Source organism: Sinocyclocheilus anshuiensis, unplaced genomic scaffold (assembly GCF_001515605.1).
Source record: "Sinocyclocheilus anshuiensis isolate Anshui unplaced genomic scaffold, SAMN03320099.WGS_v1.1 scaffold14, whole genome shotgun sequence".
Taxonomy (NCBI): Eukaryota; Metazoa; Chordata; class Actinopteri; order Cypriniformes; family Cyprinidae; genus Sinocyclocheilus; species Sinocyclocheilus anshuiensis.
Genome location: NW_015544139.1, coordinates 287359 through 311074, shown reverse-complemented (window position 1 = coordinate 311074; position 23716 = coordinate 287359). Strand labels below are relative to the sequence as shown.

Here is a 23716-nt window from a genome sequence, read left to right as displayed (position 1 = left end):
AAAAATTGACCCTTATGACTGGTTTTGTGGTCCAGGGTCACATATGTGATATTTGAAAAAAATCTGGAATCTGAGGGTGCAAAAAAATCAAAATATTGAGAAAATCGCCTTTAAAGTTGTCCAAATGAAGTTCTTAGCAATGCATATTACTAATCAAAAATTACGTTTTAATATATTTACAGTAGGAAATGTACAAAATATCTTCATGGAACATGATCTTTACTTAATATCCTAATGATTTTTGGCATAAAAGAAAAATCAATAATTTTGACCCATACAATGTATTTTTGGCTATTGCTACAAATATACCCCAGCGACTTAAGACTGCTTTTGTGGTCCAGGGTCACATATGATTATAAAAAATTATATATATATATGTTATTTACTTTGAATATTTTTTTTTGCATTGCTTACATGTACCTCTGTGTGTTCCCTCAGTACGTGAAGCTGATGAACTTCGAGGAGGAAGTGCGAGCTCACAGGGATCTGGATGGATTTCTGGAGAGGGCCAGTATTCTGCTGCATGAGGACGAGGCCTCTCTAGACGATGTGTTAAAGACCATGCTCCGCCACGTCTCACAGGACCCTCACACCGCTGAGCCCAGCTGCAACTTCGAGGAGATCATGAGCTCCCTCTTCACAGATGCAGGGTCACAGGAAGTCAATGGTGAGTGTGTTTGTTTCTATTTGTGTGTTATTTCATGAAAAGCTTATGAAAGGTTGCTCAGAGCTGATTTGACTGACACCTCAAAGGATATAAGCACAGCAGTTTGACGTTAGTCAATGTTATTTTAATTTAAAATGCTTTATAAATTATAATACAAATTTTACATTAAAAAGGGACAGAAGTATGAATAACAGAGGGAATTGTGCAGAGACAGACAGTAAAAAGAGTTTCAGCAATAATTAAGTCCATTTTCATCCCTGCTGACCCCAAAGGTTTGAAACTCAGTCTAGGATATGTCAGAGAGAGGACTTGCTTTGAATGACCCCATAAAGGGAAGTCAGGTGATAATAACACTCTTCTGTCCAGTCATTTACACATTAGACTCACTGGAATTGTCAAACCTTCCCAGAGGACACACAACCCTTTATGACAGTGATGAAGTCAAAGAAAATATAGACGAATCACAAAAGTTAAGCTGAGAGCTGAAATACCTTCAAGGCAGGAGCAGCTGAAAGGAAATGTATAATTGTGTATAAAATGTATATTTCAAGATTGAGTACATAAGATATTTGAGTTAATAGTTAAGATACACTAGTATCTTAAGAACTTTACTAGTTGGAATACACTACATGACTTCTGTACAGGTTTTTGGTGCTGTTTGCAGTTTGCAGAAAGTCGGCAGATTTTGGTCAGTCAGAGTTGACAGATTTAACAGAAAATCACATAGTGTATGATGGGCACAGACTCAGATTTTGTAGCTTCAGATTGAGAGTTCATCCAGTCGGAGAATGTTAAACATGTTTAATATTTTGAGTCGATTCTAGCAAGGAAGTGCATGTTTTTGCATGAATTTGTTGTGTTCGAGTTTTCAATAACTTGAAAAGTCTGATATTGTGTGATCTTCAGTCATTTAGTGTATGATGCCCAGTTTTTCCTCTGTAACCATTTACAAAGTCGGCAAGTGTATGATGCCTAGATTTTTCAAATCTTTTCAGATTTCAGAACTCGTGCAGTGTATTCCAGACCTTACACAAATGTTTATTTTTTTGTGTGTGTAAAATTTGTGCTTACATTTTTTTAAATGTATTTTTTAATTTAATGAATTATTTTTTATTTAATAAAATATTTAATTTTAATGTATTTACATTGACTAAATTGTTATGAAGCAAGAAAATGTCTTTTAAAGACTGACCAGCATGTTCAAATGTGAGGCTAGTAGTGCACATACATAGTGGTTGCTGTTGGTTTTTGCACATTACTGCAGCTATCATTAGATCTACTCTACTGGGTCATTTTATTCACTGGCCCCTGGACACCCAGCATTTTCTAAAAATGGCCCCAAAGCTTCGTAATTCAAGTATCCCTGCTTTATGAGCTCAGCTGGTCTCTGTAACACTAACTCCTTCTCTCTCAGGAAGACTGACAGATTCTTCCAAACACAAGAAATCTCTGGCATACTCTCAGCTAGAGGTGATGCTGCACCACCAGAGATTTTGGAAAACTGAATGCCTCATCTCCTAATTTATACATGTTTGAAGTCCTAATATTTACAGTCAGCATTGAAATTAAGCACCTAATTAGGACTCCCTGCCAAAAACACTTACGAGAGACAAGGGTAAAAGAAACCTTTTTATTGAGATACACAGGCCTATTATACTGTATGTTGTGATTGAACATATCTGTCTCTCAACCCTGATATTTCTCACCACTCGACGCTCAGATATGATTTCTTGAATCAAAATGTACTATAATAAATGAAATATTCATGACAACACAACGTATATAATCACACAGCATTGTAAATCTATCAAGCCGCATGAATGTGTCATTTCCTTCTGAGATTTTCACAAGCTGGCAGCACGCTTTTTCTGGATTGTATTGATCGTTTCCGGCTCACCAGTAATCTCTGCGTTCTTTTCATCGTTGCCAAATTCACACTGAATACACACAGAATATCATTGGCTATCCTGGGCACCAATTAAGCCCAGTCCTGGACTTTACTGTACCGTCACTCCAGTTCGGTCTAACACGGCACCTATTGTGTGCCCGGACTCTGTCAGATTGTGTGAATGGTGAGATGTGAATTATCGTTAGTTGATTTTGTTTTTTTTGTTTTTTTCAAGTCTAGGGATGATACATTCCCTCTTGTCTCTGTTGCTAGGATACATAGCTCACATGTGAGCAAGAATAATATTAATGATATGAGCCTGGGAACATGCAAATGAGCTGATGTGTGATTGGATTAGGAAATGTGAATGTCATGAATATGATAATGTATGATCATTTGGTTGAGAATCCATGAATGGGATCTAATTGTGAGTGCACTGATTGTATGTGCGCGCGGCAGGTCTTTAACACACAGACACACGCACACTCTTGCACACACAACTCAAAGTCTATCAGTATGAAGATCAAATTAGAATGAAATGGGAATAAAGATCTCATTCAGCCAAGATGCAAGCACAATGAAAGATGGAGAAAAATCATATTTCATCTGAGTAAAGAGACCTGAGCATCTGCCTGACAACCCAGCCCCAATTAATGAGAGAGGGAGGTTCGGTGTGTCTGTGTGGGTGGTGGGTTATCTGAATTTGTGTCTGAGAGATGTTTCACTCTTTCTGCTTGCTTTTAGGGTTCACAACATGTTTTTCTGTGCTCAACCTAACTTTAACTCTTTCCTTTCCAAGCTGAACTCAGTTTCAGTGTGTGTGTGTGCATGTGTGCGTCTGTGTGTCTCCAATTCTCTTGCACAGACAGGTCGCAAAATTTTGTTTTCTATGACAACGGTAAGAACGATATGATCAGACGTGGGATATTACCCACAATTCATGCGTTTTCTCCCCGTGTGCCGATGTTTCCAGTTGATGTGATTGACATGAACCATTAGTCCAACAGACACACGAGTCTCTGTTTTCTTATTCAGATCCACACAATCCAATTTGAAATCAGTATCCACACATCTGAAATGACAAGATTTGGTGTTGTTTTAAAAGAGTCGGTGGTGAATGCTGAGTGATTCCCTTCCCTGTGATGGTGGTGCTTTAGATTGGGCTGTACCATTGCCTCTCTCTCTCTCTCTCTCTCTCTCTCTCTCTCTCTCTCATTCCTGCCTCATTGCCGTTCGGCTGATTGGCTGTGCATGGATTCCACTGTTGTGATTGAAAAAGCCCACTGTCATTCTGATGTCTTTTTCTGCTTAATATTTATGCAACACACACACACACAAGGAGTGAAAAGACTTTTTAATATCTTGAGGAAAAGTCTTTAGTGTGTGTGAATAAAAGCATCTCATTCCATCCTGATGTCCAGGCCTCTGGCAGTTATCAGAAGGGGTGAGGTGCGGTTGGCCTAGATGATTGCCTGAATGTGTGTGTATATTAGGGCTGGACGATATAGCTGTAAACATTATATCTGGGTATTTTTCAGCTTTTTGACAATATGCAGTATACATATCTATACTTTTTTCAAATAGCTAAAAACTATTTGAAAATAACCAAGATATATTTTCCATAGGGTTACTAACTGAATCATCCAAAAATAATGATATTTAATTATTCTTATTTGTATGATTCATTATAACAATGTATACCTAATTTTTGAAAGTATATTATATGTAATCATAATCATAATAAATATAGTTTAAAATTTAAATCACAATGAGATAAAGATTAAATTAAGTAATCTAATCTAATAATATAATATAATATAATATAATATTTTTTTTACTAAACATTTTAAGCAAGTAAAATGCCACACAGGGACATCTGTTAACATTTTTCACAAATTGTTGACAGTGTTATATTAGTATCATTGAGACTATTATAGTTATACAATTATACTATTATTTAACTATTATAGTGGGTTCTTTTATATGTCTATATAGTTAATTTTTATTTCAGTTTTAGTACATCATCAATTATTTTAGTACATCAAGTGAAATAAATAATTATTTTATATTTTGTCATTTAAAGTTTATTTTATTTCAAGTTTAATTTTTATGGTTTTAGTTAACTCTAATAACCCTGATTGTTGAAACAGAGTTTAAACTGCCATTTTGAACTGATTAAAGGAAATGAATCACACTTCCCAGTTCTAGCTGCTTTTTTGCTACAGAGGTTTGAATCAGAGACAGTATCAAAATATCTTATCAAACTACTCACATATGAACATACAAGTTGTGACACAATGTGCAAGTATGAAACTGGCCTGTTGGCATATTCTTACAAACGTAATGGCCAGAAAACTTTTAAACATCCCAAAATTTGTTCTGTTTTTATCAGCAACAATATAATATAAAGTATAATATACAGTCTTGTAAATATTCATCCAGCTTTAGTGTTTGTGAAGGTGTGCATGTTTGCCTTAGTGTACATGCTTTTATGGACCTGCTCAACATGCATCATTGTACTTTTGATTTTCAAAAGTATTGTGGAAAGAGATGGTCTGGTTTTTCCTTCACGAACACACCAAGTACACAATTATCTCAGCTGTTTGTCCTCCTGCCAATTCAACGGTCTTCATATTGCCCTGTATTGCTCCATTGATACATTTCCCTCTCTTTTCCCCTCCTTCTCATTCTTTCTCTCTTCCTGTTTATTTCTCGATGGTGCTGAGTGTGTTGTCATGGTGATACCCATCTGTCCATGGTGTGAGTGTGTGATGTCTTATTGATGAGACAGTTTGACTATGTGCCAGAGACATCCATCCTGCCTGCTAAACAGCACACACACACACACACATTCACAAACACATATTGTTTTTGCTGGTCATACTGAACAACTCACACCTGTCACCTTTGCCGGACAGAGGACGTATACACACACTTACAAACACACATACATGCTTTGATACTGCTTGTGGTTAATATGCTGGACAGCTCACACCTACACAAGACAGAGGGCAGGGAGCGCACACACACACACACACACACTGATTGATTAATTTAAATTAAACATTTGGTGGTGTTCTTGGAAAGGTCTTCATTGTCACTCATGCTGGCTGCAGTGATGTGTATTGTCCTCTGGTGAGCTTCTGCTTCTGTTCTACCTTGATATGCATTAGCCTTTTCATGGAGATGAGTGGACTTTGATTTAATTACCGGCCCTTCCATCAATTCACATCCTCTTGTTTGTTTTTTGTGTGTGTCACCATGTACAGTGAAAGTCAGTCGACTTAATCTTGGTGTCAAACTCATGAGTAGTCTCACTTCTGTTCTTCATACTCAATTCGCACTTGATGTGCAGTACTTTTGAAGTGGCATCCAGATTGTAGTTAACTTGAATTGATTGTTTAGTTTCTTTCTTCATGCATGGTCATCCATTGTCTGTATTGCATGGCCGCTCACGACTGACCCCTTGCCTTCTCTCCTCACAGTGCATCTATTGTCAGAGACGCTGCAGTGTGTGACGGCCACAGCCACAGGCATCCAGTACCAGCAGTCCTGGCTTTGCATCCTGTGAGTTACCTGGATCTGTCTTACCTGTAATGCTGATCCATCAGAGGTTCTAGAGCAGGGGTGTCTGAAGAAATCCCATGAGCTAGTAAAATATTAACTAGGACTGCCAATTTAACTTTGTGTATTTAATGAAAAAATATACAATACAGTTCAAAAGCCTGGGGTCAGTAAGATTTTTTTTTAAAGAAATTGATTTGTATTCAGCAAGGATTCAATTCAATTCAATTCAAGTTTATTTGTACAACGCTTTTCACGATACAAATCATTGCAAAGCAACTTTACAGCAAATTAAGTTTCTACAATATTTAGTGGTAGCTTATCAGTGGTGACTGTCAGTCAATGTACATATGGCAGAAATGTATGGAAAAATCAATTAAAGACGTAATCAAACAGACGATGAACACTATTAACAGCAATTATTATATGATGCAATCAAACTTATAGCAAAATGTGGTAGTTCTGTATGTTGTTTCAGGGTTGGCATCATCTGAGGTCCTCTGAGGGGTTATCATCATCTCTTCTCAGGTGTTCAGTCTGGATCCAGACTGAAGCTTGTGTAAATCCTAGTTACGTGGCAAAAACAGAGAAACAAATAGAGACATAATTAGCGTAACTGCTGTTCCAACCAAGCAAAATTGATTTGTTTAACCCAAACTAAAGAATAATAATGTGCATTTGATCAGATATAACTGCAGTACAAGATTATGAGATGCATTATTTGAATGCTTGGCCAAAGAGATGTGTCTTTAATCTAGATTTAAACAGAGAGAGTGTGTCTGAACCCCGAACGTTATCAGGAAGGCTATTCCAGAGTTTGGAAGCCAAATGCGAAAAAGCTCTACCTCCTTTAGTGGACTTTGCTATCCTAGGTACTACCAAAAGTCCAGAGTTTTGCGACCTTAGGGCGCGTGATGGATTGTACCGTGGTGGAAGACTAGTTAGGTACGCAGGAGCTAACCCATTAAAGGCCTTATAGGCAAGTAATAATATTTTGTAACTGATACGGAACTTAATAGGTAGCCAGTGCAGAGACTGTAAAATTGGGGTAATATGATCATATTTTCTTTATTGTTGCAAACAGTGCAAATACTGATAGATGCTATTCACAAACAATGTAAATAGAAGTAACATGCTAGTTGTACTATAATGTTTAAATAGCAATGGTGGGTAGGGTTAGAGAAAGTTTTTTAATAGGCCAACTTTTGTACAGAAGAAACTTTTGTGATCTGACAAGATGAATGCAGCTCTTGAGCAAATCATACATTGATGTCTTTAGGATTCACATCTGTCAAAATCTACCTGCTACCTGCTATCGAGTCATTTATCAAAATAAATTGATCCTCAACAAACCCTATGTAACAGACATCTGCAGGTCATGATTAGGTTCTGATGGTTCATCTACTTTCTTTCAGAGTTTTCAAGATCCGCCAACACATTTTCTCTCTCAATACTTTTGCTTAACAGCTGCCAAAACTTTTATCAACAGCCTCTGAACTGTAGCAGTGTCAGGCAGCACCCAACATCAGTGCACAAGCTAACACATCTTATTTTCTTTAGGCAGATGCAGCACGTTAGATGGTATGATATTTCACCAACCACTCCCTGTTAAATTTAACCAGCAGCTATATGCACTAGTATATTGCTGCAACAGTTTAAATTAAGTCATTCTCGTTTTTTGTATGTATTATTAAATGTGTCAGATTCACAATCATCAGTGCTACTTGGCTGGTGCAATCTATGTTGAACTATTATTGCCTACTTAAAACAAGTGGTAAACTGAATTTTATATAAAAGGGATACTTATGCAGATTTTCTAGTGATAATGGCAGCAGTGATTCATAGAATTATGATAAAATGAAGGAGAACAGCATTATAACTGGGCTTAGATCCAGAAACACAATGCAGTCAAGTGCACTTTGTGCATTTTAAAGAACAAAATCAGGTAACCCATAAAAAACTCTTTCTACATTGCAGAAATATTTTTCTTTCTGTACTTGTACTTGGTTTTTACATTATACTATTTTGGTCTACCCTATAATCAGGATTGGGAAATGTCTAAAATTATCCACTCCTAGATGATCATTTATGTATTAACCATTTGTCGCTTTAGATAAATATGTGATAGACAGACAGACAGACAGACAGACAGACAGACAGATAGATAGATAGATAGATAGATAGATAGATAGATAGATAGATAGGCATTTTCCAGTTCTTCCATCAGCTCTCCACCATCCAGACTCCAGATTTACTTCTAAAATGTTATAATTATTGACTGTTAATTATGATGAGCTATAAACTTTATTTAACGTGAATTACTGTTAGATTATTAGATGTATTCACATGAGATCAAAAAATGTAGACATCATATATCAAAAGTCATTGAAGACCCTCCGACCCTCTTTGAGGTCAGAAAAAAAGAACGTGAGGAAAATAAAATAAAAAGGCCAAGTTTCAGCCAATGGCCCACATTAGCCTAGTGAGCAGAAGATTTGTGTTTCTTTGAATTATGTGCGGACAGTTTTATGGGCAAGAAAGGGAAACAAGTGGCAATGCTGGATGACCCACAGCAGCTCTATGTCTTTACATTTATAGTAAATAAAACAGAACACTTAAATGTGCGTAATGCACCAAAGTGCTTACAGAATAACACAACAGATTTAGCATGGTTTAGATCAGACTATCCCATGGCATTTTCCTTTTCTAAAGTCTCTCGCGACCTCAGTACATTGCCTGAGTTTTATGGTTATGAGTATTAGCTGGATCAATGAGGCAGATTCAGCGCCCCTGATGGCAGGGTCTGAGGATAGGGCCTGTTATTAATGCGTATTTTAAGTAAATTAGACATGCAACAGTGTACTGTTTAATTTTGTTCCTTTGGCCAACCTTTATGGTAATATTTGACTTGATTTATGAATGCAAATTACTGTATATAAAATTACCAAGTCAAGTGCATTGAGTGCTTTTATCTTTTCTGTTTTAATATAGTTAATTGTGTTGATATTAACCTCATAATAGGTGGCGACAGGCCTGAAACAAAAGGTACACACTTTTTTTATTTTATGACTTTATAAGCCTGAAAAAGAACAGGAAGTGCCTTTTTGCCAACCGGCCCACAACTGAATATTATTTTGACACCCCTGTTCAAGAGCTTTCTGTAATCCAATTAGACCTCAACCAGTGGATTTGTTAATGTGTTTGCTGTACTCCTGTTACGTATTGAATTAATCTGATACTATGCCAGGTACATTAAAGCACTGTGTAAATCGTAAAGAGGATTTATGATGATTTATGAACTCTTTGTGACAGCTGTAATGTGAAGAACCTGCAGAGGCGGCATGTGTGTATCTCACGACTGGATCGTCCACAGAACTGGGGGGAAAACTGTGCAGAAGTCCGCTATGTTATCCTCATTCTGGCACCATCAAAGATGGTAATATAATCTATCACTCTCTCTCACACACGCACACACACACACACACACACACACACACACACACAAATTGGGTTTCTATGTCTTATGGGGACATTTCGTAGGCTTAAGGGTTTCTATACTGTACAATCTGTATTTTCTATTCCTTTACCCTAACCCTACTCCTCACACAAACCTTTCTGCTATTTTAGGTTTTCAAAGAAGATAATTCTTTATAATTTATAAGCATGTTTCCTTATGGGGACCAAAAAAACAAAATTATTTTACAACTTTAAAATATTAAATTGAATTATTGTTGGTATGCAATTATACATTTAGTTTCTTAGTAATATTAATTAACAACATGTACTTACAATAAGTTTTGGATTAGGGTTTGGTTTAGGATTAGTCACTTGTAAATATTAACAATATACTGTTATTACTACAGTAAGTACATACGTATAATGTGTAACAACTACAAAACATTTTAAAATAAAGTGTTACCTAATTTTTTAACACTCTTACTGACTTTGATATGATAGCTGTTTCATTGTGCTGTCTAAGGACAGGTTAAAATCGTGAGATTAATTACAGTTTTATTCTGTTGACAGTCCTAGTTTTTAACAGTAAAAAAAAAATCTGAATATATTAGTGGAAACAGTATTTATTTCTGTGTTCATGTCTCAGTTCATAAATAGTTTGTATTTGTGCACATTTTTGTCATTAATTTATAGAAAACTAATTTTCATATAATATTTTAATTTTAATAGAAAAATTATTATTTATTTTTGGAGAGAACATGTTTTATAATATTACACTTTTTTTCCACATAGTTTCAAATGGATATTTACATTAAAATATATAACTGCCTTCATATTTCAGGAAAAGAATAATCATGTTTGGGGGTCCTTGGCATCAAAAAGTAAAAGAAAAAAAACATTCTTCTGAAGGAGTCAAGTGAAGTTACTGGGGTATTTATCTCAGAAAAAAAAAATCTGGAAGAAAAGACTTGAGCGAAAGTGTCAATTTGCTCTCTTTTTAAACAGTTTGCTATTTATGAGAAACAATTGAGATAATAAAATCTAATTCATGGCAGGCTCAGACACTCTAATACTATCATGTTCAAGTTTTAAAATCCTGCGTTTCTTGTTCCCCCTGCAGTATCCCTGTAAAGGCTCTGGGGAACCTTGGCTCCCTCCAAGACCATTTTGTGTATCTCTTTGTGTCTGTGTTTACATCATAAATCTGTGTGTTTGTGTGTATGTGTTTACATCTGTTTACATCTAATCACTCTCTTTCTTTCTCTCTCTCTCTCTTTGTTCTTGCATGCTCTCATCTCTTTCTGTCCTCTGCAATTCACCAGGCAGTACAGCAAACTTTTTTTTTTGCTTCGTAACCTTGTGCTTTTCTCACAAACTCAAATCACATGCGCACACACACACACACACACACACACACACACAAACACGTCTTCTCATTACATTAAAAGCTGGATTGTAATTGCTGGCACATGTGGATACATCCTCTTTTCTTGCCTTGTGTTTTAAAACAATAGACAACACAAAATGTTATCTAACTTAAATACCAAATGGACTCAATCCATAAGATGATAAAGCAAAAATCACAATTCCAGAGAACTGGGCAAAAGTGCATATACTCTCTTCTCTTGTATTGGCAGAGTAAGTGCATTTAACTGAAAATAAGTTGAGAATAACTGCAACTGCTGTATTTTCTGCTCAGCAAATTAAGTGATTTCTTGATTACTACATTGAATATTTCCTTTAATAGCAGTCATAAATGAGTAACGATCGCCAATTATGTTTGATCTCTGTTTTTGACGTTTCTCAGAAAAGCACTAAGACAGCGATGGAGCTGGGCAGGACCTTCGCCAGCATGTTCTCGGACATCTCCTTCAGACAGAAGCTGCTAGAGAGTAAAACCCAAGAGGAGTTCAAAGAGGCACTGCTCATCCAGAGGTACCACCTGACCGCTGCCAAACGTAAAACCACAGCTGTGGAAGGTGAAGAGACAGACCCACACAGTCAAAAACCACTGAAGGTGTGTGTGCATTGCAGCGCGTGCGCCGATGCTTAAGGTTCACAGTTGTAATGGCTTTAATGTGATTGTTTTCCTCTATTCTCTCTTCAGTCCTCGTCCGTCGCTTTCTCTTTCTCCCTTTGCTGTTTGACTTACACTCCAGTGATTAAGTTCTACTGAGCATGTAGCAGCTAATGATGATTTATCTTGTTTGTTACTCCAGTTTGACGCACACACACAAAGTCCGATTCGGCATATGTGAGCATTAGACCACCCTGGCTGAGGTTAGCCGCCTGTAAAAGCCCTCTGTTTTCTTCTCTGTAAAGACAACAGTGGAGGCCCAAATAGTTGTGTTTTTGTTTTTTTGCGTTTTTCACTCCATCACAAATCTGAGGAATGGTAACCAGGTGGAGAGGATCATTACTTTGCGTGTGTGTGTGTGTGTGTGCATGATCACTTGCACACTAAAAGCTATTCATCTCTGGCAAATGACCAGGAAAGGTCTCTCTCTTTTTGAATCAGACACAAGCTGACATGATGAATGAGTGCGGCTCAGTAATGAACACTTAAAGCTGTATGACTTATTTAAAACATATCCTGAGACAGGTTCTCTCTGACTGACAGAAAACATGCCTGTCTGCCAAAACGAGGCTAATGTAGGTCATTAGTGTGAGACGGACAAACTGCTCCACCACCAAATCCTGACCTGTAAAGCCTATTAAAATTTGATTAATTCAACAACTATATTTGTGTCTGGGGGCAAAGACACACACATACACACCAGTGTTTCCTACCTCAGCATAACTGGTCTTAACTACATGCTTTAGACAAAAAAAAAAGAGTATTTTTCTGTTTCTTTTATACTACAAGTTTCAAATTGTTAACATTAGTCAATGGATTAGATATCATGAACTAAAAATGATTGATATTTTACATAATTTATTCCGTTTTATAAACTGATGTATTTTAATCACACATATGAATTACCAATGAACAGTACTAGAATTATATACTGTTCAAAAGTTTGGGGTCAGTAAGTTTTTATTATTATTTTTTTTTTAAAGAAATTTATTATTTTAATGCTTGCATTAAATTGATCAAAAGTGACAGCAAAGACATGTATGATATTACAAAATGTCTATTCATCAGTGAAAATAAGCATTTTATTAAGAAGCACAACTGTTTTCGCCATTCATAATAATAAGAAATGTTTCTTGAACAGCAAATCAGCATATTAGTTTGATTTCTGAAGGATCACATGACACTGAAGACTGGAGTAATGATGCTGAAAGTTCAGCTTTGCCATCACAGGAATATATTATATTTTAAAATATAAAACAATTATTTTACTTTATAATAATATTTCACAATATTACTGTTTCACTCTATTTTTGATTAAATAAATGCAGCTTTGGTGAGCGTAAGAAACTTATTTCAAAAACCTTAAAAATCTTACAGACCCCAAACTTTGGAACAGTAGTATTTATATAATATATAACTTTTAATATTTATGATTGATAAATGCTGTAATTTCTTTTCACTTTGTGGGACTTTAGATTCGTACTGATGCTCAAAACACTAATACACACAAGTTAAAAAAATAAATAAATATAAGATAAAATACATTTTAAAATACAATAAAAATGTAGTTATAAAAATATATATGCACAAACAAATCCACAATTACAAAAGTGTGGGGGCTTTAAGCCAGTATAATTCAATTCTCTGAGATGCACTTGTGTCAGATGTTTTCTGATGCTACATTAATGGGTATTTAAAGTAATGTAACAGGTGTCTTGACTGTGCTTTGCTGATGTAGTTGTAATGCTTTTGCGTTGTACTAATGCTGTTCTAACACTGAGCTGTCTCTCTCTTTAGTCTGCAGAATCTGTGTTCTCTCATCTTGTGTCTCTCTCTCTGCTGTGCAGGGGGCCCTGTGTGAGTGCGATTACACTGAGCTTCTGTGTGTGTACATGTGTGTGTGGATTTAAGTAAGAGAGAGTGTGTGTATGTTTGTCTGCTTTAACACAGTATCTCTTCCCTTGCAGTGTAAAGCGTTGTGTGAGTGTGTATGTGCTTTTGTGTGTGTATTTGCTGTGATTCGGCAGGATTTGGTGTGTATGATTTTTAATTGGTGTGTGTGTGTGCTTTAATCCTGTGCCTCTCCTGCTGCAGTATTGCAGTAAATGTATTTAAATGTTTTCACTTTTATATACAGTATGTAGATGTATGTACATGTATGTGTGAGTAATCCTCTCTCTCCCTCTCTCTCTGTATGTGTGTAGTGTAGAGATTTTTTCAGAGTGGGCAGAGGAATCTATGAGGATCTGTGTCGCCGACTGCCTCTCTACCCGTCTGACTTCACTGATGGTGTGCCATGCATAAACTTACAAATACAAACATTTTTAGCATAAGGATCAAATTTTGCCGATTTTCTGGAAATTAAAGTTTTCTAAGAGGATATACGATCCTCCTGTGGTCTTAATAACGTCCTCAGCTATATTTAAAGATGTGACAGTAGTTCAGATGATTTCATAAGAGCTTGTCCACTAACAAGCAGAATCAGGGACAGACGGAAATGACAAAATGCTGTATTTCTGGGATTTATGTCACATTATATTCCTCACAGAGATATACTGTACAGTACAGACGAGCAGTGTGAGGAAATAATCAGATATGTTCTCCTAAACTTTCCTCTCTCTTTCTCTTATTGCATTAGAAACTCTGATTCATTTTGGTGAATCAGTTCATTTGGATTTAAGCCATTTATAAAAAAACACTAATTAATTAGATTTTTCTGTTTTCTGTAATTCTATTTATATAGAAATTAGGACATTTCTAGTTATAATTGTAATTTCTGTACAATAACATTGAAAAGTTTGGGGTCAGTATTATTTGTTTTTATGGTAATTAATACTTTTATTTAGCAAGGACACATTATAGGAAAGTAAAGACAGTAAAGACATTTATGTTACAATACATATTTCTATTTTTTTTTAAATGCCGTTCTTCAGTTCATCAAATAATCTTTTGAAGGATCTTGTGACACTGAAACCTGGAATAATGACCACAGTGAAGGAAATTACATTTCAAAATTAAAATAGAAAAGTTTTTTAAATGTAATTAATTACATTTTTTAATTGTAATAATGTTTCACAATATTACTGTATTTTTTATCAAATAAATCCAGTCTTGGTGAGCATAAGAGACTTCTTTCAAAAACATTGAAAATCATACCGACTGCAAACTTTTAAACAAAGTGTAAAAATCACTCTGATTGAGTTTGTTTATTGTTATTGTGCTATAGGTGAATATAGCTCAAATGATATTTATTTTATATGTTAACAGCTATAAATACATAATTATATGACGTTACATGCCATTAAACATATTATTCTCACAAGTTCACTTTGCAAGCTGTAATATTTATGCACATTTTACAGAAGTGTGTGTGTGGATGTGTTTCAGGATTAGTGGGTAATAACAAAGCCCTGGTCAAGTTCATGACGACGTCCATCTTCCTCTACATCGCTGTGCTGCTTCCCGCCATTGCTTTTGGCTCACTCAACGATGAGAGCACTCGGGGCGAGATTGGTGATCACTCTCACACACACATACGCTCTTCACACACCACGTTTCCACACACACACACACAAACTGAGCTGCTTTCTCTCTTGATTAGATGTTCAGAAGACGATCATCGGGCAGAGTATAGGTGGAATCATCTACTCGTTGTGTGCTGGCTCTCCTCTCGTCATTCCACTGACCACAGCGCCCATCGCTATTTTCATCAGCGGTATGTACATACATGCCTCCACATGCAACAATAGATGCACGTTCACATGCACACATACCTTGGCTCTCGTTTGAGGTCTGGTTCTGAACCATTCTTTGTTTTTGCGGTATGTTTAGATGAGCACTCATTGTTTGCTGAATACTTTAACGTTGAGTGTTTAGAGAGCTCTGCTAACCACAGGATGAGGTGGAACAAGACTCTTAATCTCACAAACAGCAGGATGGGAGTCTGATATGGCCGCCATTTGTTTGGGCGAAGTTTGATGTTTGCCCTGGCTGAGAGGAGATTTCCTCCTAAAGCTCATTCCTGCAGCTGCAATCGCACACTGTCACCAGCAGGAGGGTTGCCCTGAAAAATGGTTTTGCTGTAGTAAAACGAAATTCTGTTTGGGTACAAATGCACAGATGAGGACAGAACCGCCACATCCATCTATAATAATGATCTTTCCCAATCAAAGAACTTGTCTTGTGGTTTCTCATGAGAATAACAGCAGGAATTCTTTAAATGTTTGGGAGCAGTTCTTTAAACATCAATCGGTGGACATTTACTGTGCGTTATAATCCCCTGTCATTATAAGATTTGAGTTGATTGTGTTTCTGTTCATGTGGAGGAGTCCTAATGACCTCAACATTGTGTTGTCGCATCTGTGTGTTTGTCTGTGTGTGGCTGCAGTGATCAGGGGGGTCTGTGATGATTATGAACTGGACTTTGCAGCATTTTATGCATGTATCGGCCTATGGAACAGCCTCTTCCTCATCATAGGAGGAGTCTTCAACCTTAGCCTGCTTGTTAAGCTTTTCAAGAGGTCAGACACACACATAAACACACACACACACACCTACAAATATACATAATTGTGCAGACGCCACTGCTTGAATACAGATATGTTTTTGTTGTTGATGTTTTTGACTCACAGGTCGATAGAGGAGGTGATAGCTTTGTTCATTTCCATTGCTTTTGTAGCAGACGCAGTTAAGGGCACCGTCAAGAGTGAGTGCTCCATACACACATACTGTATATACACAGCCGAACCCTTTCAAATAATCTGGATTTCTGTGTGAATGATTCTTAGATTACAGTCTGATCTTAACAATAAATATTGGGGAGACTGGGGCTAGTTGTTACATTGTAAAATCAAGACTTTCATTGTTACTGCCCAGGAAAAAATGATACAGCTCATTTAACACATGAAGCTGTTTAGTGATAATGGAAAGATGCTGTCACACTTCTCCAGTCATTTCTTACAAACGACTGCAAGCTTGCATTCAGACCTCCCTTCATCAGATCCAAATCTGATGCATAGAACCATCATTAACTGTTTTCTATTCTCATATATTTTAAATGTAATTTATGCCTGTGATGGTAAAGCTGAATTCCTCCATTCTCCGTCATTACTCCAGTCTTCAGTGTCACATGAGCCTTCAGAAATCATTCTAATATGCTGAGTCGCTGCTCAATAAATATTTTTTAAATAAAATCAAAATCTTTTGTAATATTATAAATGTCTTTACTTACAGTATTGATCAATTTAATTCATACTCACTGAATAAAAGTATTAATTTCTGTCAAAAAAAAACTTAGTGACTTTGACACTAACCTTTCGAACTGTATGTTATACTGGATTTCATTTAATGTATTAAAGCCAATTAATGGCTTTTCAGCAAAATTTAAAACAAAAAAGGTAAGATATGAAAATGTAATGTATGTAATAACATTTAAAAAAAAAAAAAGTGAAATATCTGAGACAAAATGTCCCAATATAAAAGTTACAATTTTACCTGTTCTGATATTTAAAAAAAAATACCTTTTTCTGAAAATTTCAGTCTTTTAGTTAAAATCTACTTTCATGATATAGTCAACCCTTTGGAGGATGTATCTCACAAGCATTATCATAGTTTAAAATATTTAAAACCTTACAGTTAAAATATTTATTTAAAAATATTTTTATGTGACAGCTTATTTAAAAAGGCGCACACAAGCCATTTGGCAGTGCCATGGCTTTATTGAACAAATGTGTTAAACAATCAAGATATCCTCTACTGTAATAACCTCTTGAAAAGAAGGTAATTGGACTCAGCTGTGGGTTTGACCTGCCATGCTGAATGGAAAGCAGCATGTTACTTGTTCCTCACCAACAAATGTGCTCAAGAGCAATCTAGTCTGATCAAAAGGGACTTCAGGAAACCTCAAAAGAAGAACTCATAAAACTCAATGTTTGCAAAGGATTTTTGTAAGATTTATGCCTATAGTCAGGCAGATTAGCACCATCAGTTCAGCACCATTGCTGTGCTTCCTAGAAGATGAAGCCAGTCTGATGTGTGCTGAAACAGCTTCAATAAATAGAAAACGATCACCTCTTGCCTGTCAAATAAAAACAAGCATTTCCTAAAAACTGCTGTGCACAAATACTGTGCCAGTTTCAAGGAGAAACCACTGGATCTCTAAAGAAGTGACACTGAACCAGAGATGTAACTAATAAATAAATATTAGTGCTGGGTAACGATTAATCGTTATGTATATATATATATATATATATATATATACATAATAAATATACATAGTACACACACATATACTATGTAAACAAAATCTTTTATTTTGGATGCGATTAATCGTTGCCCAGCACTAATAAATATATACTGTACAAATAATTAATTACGTAACAATTTAATCAGTAATGCACCACAAATACCACAAAATTAAAGTAACATAATGTGATCACTTTTGAATTATTTTTGAATTGTTTTTTAAATTACCACATATGCAATAAGGCCACATAAGCCAATAGACATAAAGAAAAATAACTTTTACTCAAATGTTTTTGTTCAAACTTACCCGTCTTATCAGAAAAATGGTAATAATGGAAAAAAATAATAATAATTAAAACTTAAATTAAATTAAATGATTAAAAGCGTTGATATAAAATGTATAATTTAAAAAAATTATTGCTTTTTTCAGTAGTGGCCAACATAATGCATTTTGAGAGTGGTGACATTTGCACTTTTGATAGTTGGTTATGAGGTAAGATCAGACGTGAGTTGTTCTGAATCATCGGAAAACAGCTTGATTAAAAAAAACCTGATAATTAACTACAACACTATTAATTTGCTTTTTTTTTTTTTTTAAATATACCTAAAATAAATGAAAAGAACACAAAACTCTCCATACCATTGCCAAAACATCATTGCGGCTGTGAAGGATTGCGGGGCGAGTGTAATGATATGGGGCTGTTTTGCTGCCTCAGGGTCTGGACGGCTTGGAGTCACTGAGGGACCAACGAATTCCTAGTTATATCAGGAGCAGAATGTCAGAGCGTCTGTTTGTGATCAGACTCTCAAAAGAAGTTGGGTCATTCAACATGACAATTATCCAAAACACAGGAGTAAATCAACAACAGAATGCTTCAAACAAAAGAAATTCAGCAGCACTTCACAATGGCCAAATTAGAGTCCTGACCTCACTTCCTTTGAAATGTTCTGCTGTGATGTGAAACAGGCCATTCAAGAAAGACATCCCAAAAATGTGCATGAACTGAAACAATGCACATGTGTTATCAGCAGAAAGCATTGGTTGATGTTATTGGCAGTAAACAAGATTCCACAAAAATTCTGTCAATAATCGTGATCGTTTAAACCAATTATTCAATAAAGATGTGGCGCAGGAAAAATGTTACGCTTTGGAAGCCATTCATGCTGACAACTTCAAAACTTTACACACAGCAAACGTAAAAGATGATTTTAGACTGTACTTTTTATGCAGTCTTACCAGTACAATTGCTCCTTTTTTTTTAGAAAGGTCAAATAAAATAATATAAATTATATAACAAATAATTGTACAATTGTATAACAAATAATGAATAAATAAGGTGTAATTTTTTAGTAGTGCTAATAACATTGATCAAGAGAAAGCATTGGTTGATGTTGTTGGCAATAAACAAGTTTCTACAAAATTCCATCAATAATCATGATTGTTCAAAACCAATTCTTCAAAAAAGATGGCGCAGAAAAATTTTTACACTTTGAAAGTCTGACATTTTCAATACGTCTACACAATACATACAGTAAACATGGATTTTAGACTTAAATATTCTGTATTTTTTTAAAGCAGTCTTGCCAATACAATGGCACCTATTTATTTTTGAAAGAGAAAATAAAATGATAAAAAAATTATAATTAATGTGTAATGTATTTTAAAATTTATTAAAGTATTTTTATTAGTGGTCCTCGCAATGATATTCTCAGTATTATCAGTAATTCTACTTGAGACCAGTGTCATTGTGTTTTTCCATCAATGATTGTTTAATCTAATTATTTAATAAAGATGTGACACAAAAAATATAATGCTTAGAAGGTTGTTCATATTGATCATATTGACATTTACACAATGCATATAGCAAACGCTGATTTTAGACATACCAGGGCTCAATGCTAAGAATTTTTTCTACTGGCCCAGTCAGGCAAGTGGTTCCGATTTTTAAAATTTTACAATTCTCGATTGCAATTTCAATACCGCAGCAAAAACTACTAGCCTAACAAATAGAAAGTTCAAACATTATTAAAAACAAGTGAACAGTCGGTAAATAAGAACAATTGAACAAATTACATGCAACAGCACAAATAAATATCGGACCAGTGACAACTTTGTCAGCTGTCCCGAACATCTTTCATGCTGGCTCTGGGCCATCGGGCAGTCCTTATTGTCGAGCCTGCATACTGTATACTATTTGTTCATTTTGACCTATTCTTACAGTATAAAAATAGTGATGCCCTATGTTGATATCTCTTTTCCAGTCTTTCATGAGTATTACCATGCTCCCACTTTGGCCAATGGGAGTGCGGCGGAGCTGAATCGCATCAGTGGAAGTTTACATATAGGGGAACTGAACCTGACAGAGACAGGGCCCGTGTCCCTCCCAGAATCCTTCATTCTGTGCACACGGGCACGGCCTCTTCTCTTTCTCCTCCTCATGCTGGGCACACTGTGGGTGGGATACACACTGTACCAGTTCAGGAGGAGGTGAGAAGCTCTCCCAGTCTCTCACACACACACACACACACACACACACACACACACACACACACTGATGGGGATTTGAAAGAGTGATAGAAGACTGTTTTGACACCCCCATCTTTCATTTTTCCTGGCAGTCCGTTTCTGCATGTGAAGATGAGAGAGATTCTGTCCGACTGTGCTCTGCCTATCTCCGTGCTTGTCTTCTCTTATGTGGGATCATACGTCTTCAACGACATTGCCTGTGAGTCACTATATGTGTTCATGTTGCACACACACTGGAACTAATGTATACATATGCAAACATTACAGCTCTTCAAAACAGTTCTCCATTTGATGATTGGTCATTTATATCCACAACATTTGACAAGTGCAATATGACTAAAAATCATAAAATCTTTTTTTTTTTTACATTCTTACATTTTCCATAATATATTCAATATTTTCTGGCATGAGTTATTATTTTGTATTTGAAATAACATTTTATTATTATTTTTATTATTAATTATATTTTCATATATAATTATATGTAATTTATAATTTTATAATTATTAATTATATATAATTTTTTTATATTCTCATTTAACTTTTTTTTGTGTTTTTGTTGGTATTATTTGACAAAACATGTTTCTTTATATTATTTTAATATGTATTGTATCATTATTTATATTATTTCTCATTTAATATTTGTGATTAGTGTTTTGTTGGTATTGTTATTGTTTTGACAAAATATTATTTTTATATAATTTATATTAGATTACATTTACATATATATATATATATACATATATATATATATATATATATACACACATTTATATATTCATTATATTATTTCTCTTTTTATCAATATTAAATTATTAATGTTTTTTGCTATTGTTATTTTATATTTGACATGAAAAATTATTCTTTATCATTTACATTCGATTAGTTTTGTATTCATTATATTATTTCACTTCATATTAGTCATTCAGTAGTAATGTTTTTTTGTTTTGATAATAATAGTATTTAAATCAAGGTGAAGAAAGTGAGCTCATTTATGGTATAATTTAAGCAGAGAAAAATCGAAACACTCATAATGATAAAACTGCTTTATGTAAATTTTTTACATCATATTGGGGGCATATCTTCATGTCAAAATTAAGCATTTAAGCAGCAATTTTAAAATGACATGCAAATAGCAGAGAAGATTCTGTACTAAGAATCAGTTTGGCTCAATTTGGGTCCAGGAAGGCTTGCCAAAATGTACGCCCCTACCAACACACACACACACACACACTGCCTGTACTCTCCCTCTCTTACTGCCAGCACATTACAGCAAAGCCAGTCACTCCGACTATCACTACATTATTCCTCCAACTCCTCTGTCATCAGTTCGGTGTGGGAGTTTAACTTGGTTATCAGAGTGAGATTTTACTTCTTACCTCAGGCTCTTTAAATGTTCACTCAGCGCTCCAATACTGCAGTCAAAAGGCTCATATTTTAAATTAGATCAAATCACAACCTCTAAGGAAAAGGCCAAACAGCAAATGGCAGGAAATGGCCAAAGTGTTGCAGTATAGTGTTGTATTATATATATATTCCCCAAATGTATTTGTATTTTATTTCATATCCTGCCCAATGTTTTTTTTCCAAGTAATGTGTTCCAAGTAATGCTATCATGCTTTGGACAACTTGGGTTGTGCCCTTTTTTGCGGGTTTTTTTTCTGTGGCCATTTTTCAAACTTTTTTTTTCCCCCAATAGAAATCCCCTTTCAGTATTGTAAAGTGACATGATGGAGATTGCACAGTGCAGAACTGATCCATGATGAAAATCATTGATGACTGTTTTCATTAATGATTGCTGTAGATTTAATCCCACTATCCTGGAGGGTCTGGTTTGGGTCAGAGGGTCTGTAATGGTTTGTGAACTGAGGTTCACACTCTTTTTTGTTCTCTTCTAGTACCAGTGTTTAACTTCCATGAAGGTCCGGTGTTTCAAATAGCCCCGCTGGATAAGCTGACCGGAGCGAGTGTCCTGAGTGCAATGGGTCTGGGCTTCCTCCTGTTTCTCCTCATCTTCATCGACCAGAACATTGTAGTTTCTCTCACAAATGCACCTGAAAACAGGTACATGTCTTTTGAAACAAGTTTCAGCTAGACTTTTGTTTTGAAAACATCTCGCCACTCATACAAGTGGCTTCATCACAGAAAGCTGCAGATTATTAAAATGAACTTAACCTAAAGATTAACCCAACCAGGCACAATGTGATAAAGTGATAAGCAGCCTATTTCATGTTGAGGAGTGTTTGCAGTGACGGCGATTTATTGCGTCCTACACTTTATTTTCAAAGCAACAAATGAGCAACACAACCTAGTTCATCTTTATGTAAATTATCATCACCATAATGAAGGCTAAGCAAGTTAGCAAAAAAAAAAAAACTTCAAATGGAAGGGGAGTGTTTAATTTGACCCTCTAACTTCGATTGTATAATGTGATATGTCATTTAAAATAATATTAATTAACATATTTTCATGATTAAATGTGTAAGCATTTTTTTTTTCTAATAAGGCACTGAACAGAGTACACATAATTGTCTTAGCTAGAGGAATCACTTTGGGTCCAAGATGCACACACTAATGTACTGTTTTTACACAAATATTGTGAAATATTATTGCAATTTAAAATAACGGTTTTCTTTTTTTAATACATTTTAAAAATCTAATTTATTCATCTCAGTCTTCAGTGTCACATGAAATGTATAAATCATTCTAATGTGCTGATTTGGTGCTCAGAAAAAAAGAAAAAGAAAACTGACATTATAAATGTCTTTACTGTCACTTTTGATCAGTTGCATCCTTGCCAAATAGGAGAATTAATTAAAAAAAACAGAAACAATACTGACCACAAACTTTTGAACAGTAGTTCAGGTTATTGCATGACAACGATCAGCCCAATTCACAGTGAAATCTTATTGGTCCTGCTCCACCTAGCTGCATATTAAACATCAAATATATTATGATTGGCTTTCAGCATGGACATAAAAATGACACATTGTTGGAAACTGGTCGCTTCGCACCTCAATAGGACACTGGGTCAGATTGTGCAGTGGTCTTAGAGTAGGGTACCGCTGTTGAACTCTGTTGAGGCGTGACTGTGTGTGTGTGCTACAGGTTACTGAAGGGCACGGCGTATCACTGGGACCTGACTCTGTCTGGCTTGATTAATATTTTGATGTCTGTGCTGGGCTTGCCGTGGATGCATGCTGCATTCCCGCACTCCACTCTGCACGTCAGACAGCTAGCCATCGTGGAGGAAAGGGTGGAGGGAGGACACCTCTACGAGACGTGAGCGCACAC

General features: G+C 35.6%; 1 protein-coding gene across 5 annotated transcripts in view; it reads left to right on the top strand.

The window, feature by feature from the left end:
- Window positions 1–23716, top strand: part of LOC107695019 (sodium bicarbonate transporter-like protein 11) — a 55572-nt gene that overhangs the window by 27267 nt on the left and 4589 nt on the right. For 2 of the 5 annotated variants that reach the window (XM_016494785.1, XM_016494780.1), the window contains exons 5-19: window positions 439–667; window positions 3421–3453; window positions 6041–6122; window positions 9432–9555; window positions 11383–11592; window positions 13450–13509; window positions 13857–13941; window positions 15040–15165; window positions 15254–15367; window positions 16040–16172; window positions 16284–16357; window positions 20158–20383; window positions 20515–20621; window positions 22321–22486; window positions 23531–23704. In XM_016494785.1, the coding sequence (XP_016350271.1) occupies window positions 439–667; window positions 3421–3453; window positions 6041–6122; window positions 9432–9555; window positions 11383–11592; window positions 13450–13509; window positions 13857–13941; window positions 15040–15165; window positions 15254–15367; window positions 16040–16172; window positions 16284–16357; window positions 20158–20383; window positions 20515–20621; window positions 22321–22486; window positions 23531–23704 (1943 nt within the window). The remainder of the gene's footprint in view (window positions 1–438; window positions 668–3420; window positions 3454–6040; window positions 6123–9431; window positions 9556–11382; window positions 11593–13449; window positions 13510–13856; window positions 13942–15039; window positions 15166–15253; window positions 15368–16039; window positions 16173–16283; window positions 16358–20157; window positions 20384–20514; window positions 20622–22320; window positions 22487–23530; window positions 23705–23716) is intronic. The other 3 variants (XM_016494781.1, XM_016494782.1, XM_016494783.1) reach the window with 3 other exon arrangements.